General features: G+C 53.6%; 1 protein-coding gene across 1 annotated transcript; it reads right to left on the minus strand.

The window, feature by feature from the left end:
• PPDPF (pancreatic progenitor cell differentiation and proliferation factor) lies at positions 1-2,621 on the minus strand. The gene is made up of 5 exons (XM_079321777.1): positions 2,482-2,621; positions 1,644-1,732; positions 792-866; positions 549-645; positions 1-366 (listed from the first exon to the last, which is right to left on the minus strand). Exons 2-5 carry the CDS (start codon positions 1,696-1,698, stop codon positions 255-257), a joined length of 339 nt encoding a protein of 112 aa, XP_079177903.1. The 5' UTR covers positions 1,699-1,732; positions 2,482-2,621; the 3' UTR covers positions 1-254.
• Between the last annotated feature and the right edge of the window lie 2,614 nt (positions 2,622-5,235).

The following is a 5,235-nucleotide window of genomic DNA, read 5'->3' on the forward strand; positions in this document are numbered from 1 at the left end:
CGTTTTAAAAGGCTGCTCAAGAGTTTATTGGTTGCCATTGTACGAGTTCAAGGTACTAAAAAGGTGTTACCAAGTCTTGGAGGGGGCTTAGTTACATTGGGAGAGAGTAAAAAAGGCCGGAGTGGAATCGTCGGGGTGGCTGCAGTTCTCCATCAGAAAGCAGCAGCGTTTGCTTGGAGCAGCCACTACTCTAGAGGGTGGGTGGGGATGGGTGGGGCTGTGCCCCCCGGGGGGGGAGCAGCCGCCGGCCCCGCTCACACCGAGGGTCCCACGCTGGACTCGCTGGCGTGGCGCCTCCGCCCTGCGCCCGGCGCGGCCACCAGCGCACAGGCTAGCGGGCCAGTGGCCACCCGCAGAGCTCCCAGGCTGCAGCACACAGCAGAGGGACAGTCAGCCACCGTGCCACCCCCCACACGTGGCATTGCTGCTCTGCATTTACTGCTGCAGCAAAGCCCTGACCCATTGGGTCGGAATGCACCCCGGGGGATGCAGCTTGGGTGCTCTGGGTGCTGCACTGGTGCTCCCCCATGTCACCTCAATGCACTCACCTCTCCTGGGACTCTGACACCGTCGTCATGGCTGGGTGAGTTGTCTTCCCAAAGAAGAAGCTGGCCCACCACTGGCCGGGGTCAGATTTGGGCAGATCTGAGGAATGGTGCATGACAGGGAGAGTCCAGGTCACTGCAACCTGGGCAGCCCCGTGGCCTCACCCCACAGGAGAGGCTGGGCCACTTCCAGTAAGATTTCCCAAGGAGCAGAGTCCCCCATGAGTCAGGACAGGTGACACTTACCCGGGCCGTGGGGGATGACCTCCCCAGAGTACTCTGAGCTGCAGGAGCTGGTGCTGGATGTGGAGCTCAGGCGCCCTGTGGAAAAATCGTACCCATAAGAACCACTGCTGACCCATGGTTGTGCCATGAGAAGGAAAACACTGCCTTGGTGAGGCTGTGCCTGGGTGATACGGCTCAGCCCCATCACTAACCCACTCCACTACCTGCCCAGTTTAGTGCCAGGCCAGTAAAAACACTAAGAAGGGAATAGTGGGGAGATTCCACCTGCAGGGAGCAGAAAAACACCTCTGTAGGAAAAATCCTGCAACCCTAAGGACAAAATTTGGTGGCTTTGAGAGGCTTCTGCAGATGACTTGAGGCCAAGAGGATGCAAATTCCTGTGTATAATCCATGTGCTTTTAGTACAACAGCTACAAGCCTGCTGCTTGTTTCATCTCAGGGGAATCCTTTAATTCCCTCTGGTTTAAGCAATCCATTAAACCAGGAACTCTCTCCCGGGTGAGGTACCAGGAGCAGCCATTGCCCAGACTGGTTTTGCAGCTCATTTCTGAAGCAACAGTGCGAGGTGAAGCCATGCACTCCGTCCCCTACAACCTCAGCAACAAGTGAAGGAGATTTGAGCCCCCTCACCAGCTGGGCTAGGGGGCCCAAAGCAGGGTCTGGCAGCAGCAGGGACAGTGCTGCCTGTCCCCTTTCCTCACCAAACGCTCATATGGGGCTGCAGCTGAAGGCACAGACCTGAGCTCAGCTCCATCTCTGCCGGTGCCACATCCCCCCACACCTGGCAGAGACCCCCATGTGCTCACCCCCCCCCCCACCCCCAGCCCACCCCAGCCCCCAGCCTGCCCTTACTTCTGCGATAGTTGTGCGTGGCCATGAGCGAGCCGCTGGATGGGATGGATGCCATGGTTCCTGATCTTGGTTCTTGTGCAGATCTAAACCTGGGAGCACAGAGGCAGCTGTCAGCACCCACCCTGACCCAGCCCTGCACCCCCAAAAGCTGCAGGGGTGCAAATGGAACCACTGTGACTACTGGAGAAATGGGACGTGCAGCCCCGCACTGGGAACGGCGGCTGGTGCGCACTGCACATGGATTAAACCCACAGAGCTCCAAGACCTACGTGCAACGCCAAAATAATTCCATCATACACAACTGCCTGCCTAGAGCACAGCCCCTTCCCGACCCCACCTCCCCGGGTGTTTTCCTTGCAGGAATCCAGCTCCCCTCCTTGGATCAACATCTGGAGTTACAAAATCCCCGGCGGATGTTGCATAAGGAGCAAAGAAATGTTGAGCTGGGGCGCACACCGAGGGTGCTCCTGCGAGAAGTTCCAGCCCCAGCCTGTCCTCCGCAGCCCCTGCGAGAAGTTCCAGCCCCAGCCTGTCCTCTGTCACCCACAGCGGGGACAAACCCGCCCGCCCTTCGCCTCTGATGTGTTTCAGCTCCAGCTCTCAACTGGAGAAGTTCTTCCCCTCTACAAAACACCATCCTGCCAGCAGCTGACTCTTCCCACAGTCTGAACCCTTATTCTCCAAAAACAAATCTCTAAAGCACGCTCAGGGGGTCCCGCGCTCCAGCTGCCAACATCTGGCGGACACCCGGGAGGATCAGCGGGGGAAGCGCGGCTCGGGAGGTTCCGCAGCAAAGCGAACGCGGCTCGGGGCTATCCCGCTCCCCCCGACACTTCACCTGGGCAGTGTGGGGGCTCCGGCGGCTCCGGGGGCAGGGCAGGGCAGGGGGGTCCGGCCGGGGGCCGCCGATCGCTCGCACCGCACGGCCTGAGCCGCGGCGCTGCCGAGCCGCCCCCGCGCCGCGCTTTTATCGCCCGCAGCGCCCTGCCCAGGCCAATGGCAGCGGGGCGGAACGACACACCCCTGCCGCTGTCGCGACACAGGGGAGAGCAGAGGAGAGGGGACAGCGCCAGGGAGCGGCCAAACAGCGCCCGGAGCGCGGAGAGACGGGGTTAGAAAACCTCTGAGATGGTGCAGCTCCAGTTCTGAACTGCAGAAGTTTCTTTCTCCTTTCGAGCAATGCTGGGTTTAAAATGAGGGTAAAGATAAAAAGTAAATAAATGTAGATACAAGGAATTTTAAACTGATTGGGTTTTATCAGTTTTGGGAGAGAATACTTTATTTCAGTGGAAAAACTTACAGCAAAGCCAAGGTACGACCCACGCCACAGACCAGCTCCTGTTTGAGTACCGAGGTACATCCTACCTCGGCATGCCTGGACACACTGGAGAAGTTTCTCCAGCAATGCTGGGTTTAAAATTAGGGTAAACATGAAAATTCGAGGATTCGAGGGATTCTTGGCTGGCTGGTTTTTATCAGTTTTGGGAGAGAACACTTTATTTCAGAGGAAAAGCTTGCAGCCAGGCCAAGGTACAACCCATACAACAGACCAGCTCCTCTGTGTTTGGGTACCAGGGTAACATCCCACCTTGGCATGCCCAGACACACTGCAGAAGTTTCTTTCTCCTCTCAAGCAATGCTATGTTTAAAATGATGGTAAACATGATAAATAAATAAATATGGATTTGAGGGATTCTAAGCTGGCTGGGTTTAATCAATTTTGGAAGAGAATACTTTATTTCAGAGGAAAAGCTTGCATCAAGGCCAAAGTACAGCCCACAGCTTCTCTGTGTTTGGGTGCCAGGGTAGCATCCTACCTGCATGTGCCTGGACACACTGGAGAAGTTTCTTTCTCCTTTTGAGCAATGCTGTGTTTAAAATGAGGGTAAACATGAAAAGTAAATAAATACAGATATAAGGGATTCTAAGCTGGCTGGGTTTTATCAGTTTTGGAAGAGAATACTTTATTTCAGAGGAAAAGCTTGCAGCAAGGCCAAAGTACAGCCCACACCACAGCTCCTCTGTGTTTGGGTACCAGGGTAGCATCCTGTTCACATGCTCCTTAAACAACTGGTTTTGTGGGATGGGAATCTGGGAGAGCCAAGGCAGTGGATGTGTGTACAAGGAAGCAGATCTGTTTAAGAGGAACAGAAACTCCACAGAAAATGTATTTCTGTTTGGAATGGAAATGAGGTTGAGAACAAAACAAGAATGCCAGAGCCTTAAGGTATCTCCACAAAGGCAGTTTGGTACTTGGTGTACCTAAACTGTTGCTTATTTTTTCTCCCCTACAATTCAGTAATGCTCCAGGCCAAGCTTTGCAGCCCAGCATGCTGAGAGCTGCTGTACAACCTTGCAGTTCAGGTGCAGCTGTGGGAAAGAGCACTTTTGGGGGTTTTGCTTTAACCATTTTAGGGATTGAAGGCAGAAGGGAGCCCACATAGCAGACAGGGGTGGTTCTGTCACAAACTCGCCATGCAACAAGGTTCATTCCTCCTCAGTCTGTTTTTTTCTTTATTAATCTGGAGTTATTCTTTAATCACCAGGATGAGGAACCAGTGCCAGGGAGGCTGCCCTGGGCTGTGCAGGACATCAATCTCCCTGAACAGCTCATGGGGCAGTAAAAAGGGCCAAGCTGCCCTCAGGGGTGTGCTTCTTATGGGGTATGACCACCCCAGCATGGGGACACCCCATGTGAGCCATGTCCCCAGCTGGCCCAAGGGGAAGGCCACCCTGCCATGGACACTGTATGCATCCTCCCAGGAAAGCAGCCAGCACAGCTTTCAGGGAAAGCCTTGGCACCACAAGTCTGTAAATAAAGAGATTATTTCCAAAATTTACCCCAGAGGTTTAAGGGCCAACACAAGCACATGTGTGGTCCAGCTGAGGACTGAGTTCCTCCAGTTCTGCCTCAGTTTCCCCACTGATAATACTGACTCAGCGCTTTCCAGGGAAGGATTTGGCTAAAGGCTGTGATGGACTTTGAATATACAAATTCCAACTGGCAGTTTAAACAGCCACGTGGTTGTTTTCATGCCCAGCACAAGGTTTTGTTTTTGTGCTGTGTTGCTGGGTTTGATCATTGGTTTGATTTCAGGGCCCTCACACTCCCAGCCCATTTGTCCCAGCCCTGCCTGGCTGCACAGCATGGAGATTTCCACAGGCTTGGGAGATTTTTCTGGCGCAGAAGGGAATGATAGAAGGCTAACAATTCAGTGCTTCAGACATGAAAAGTCACTTTTGTTTTAGTATAACTTGTGGCTCCTCTCTCAGGTTCCTCCTCAACTCCCTGGAGATGTATTCCTGCATCCTCCATCCCCCTAGTAATGTGCAGAGCAATTAGTGAATTGATATAAAGATTATATTCTATAATGGATTATATTCTCCCCAGCAGGTACAGGGTGGCTGTGTACCCCACTGAGCCTGAGCAGGCTGATTGCTTTAATTAATGCTAGAGCAGAAATGAACAAACCTGCCCCAGTCCCTTTGTGCAATGACACCACTTACACCCACATTTGGGGCTGCTTTTAAAGGATCACCTCATTAAGCAGATTACACTGGGGGTGTGATGCTGCACCCACAGCCATGAGGG

The sequence above is a fragment of the Erithacus rubecula genome (genome assembly GCF_903797595.1).
Source record: "Erithacus rubecula genome assembly, chromosome: 18".
NCBI lineage: Eukaryota > Metazoa > Chordata > Aves > Passeriformes > Muscicapidae > Erithacus > Erithacus rubecula.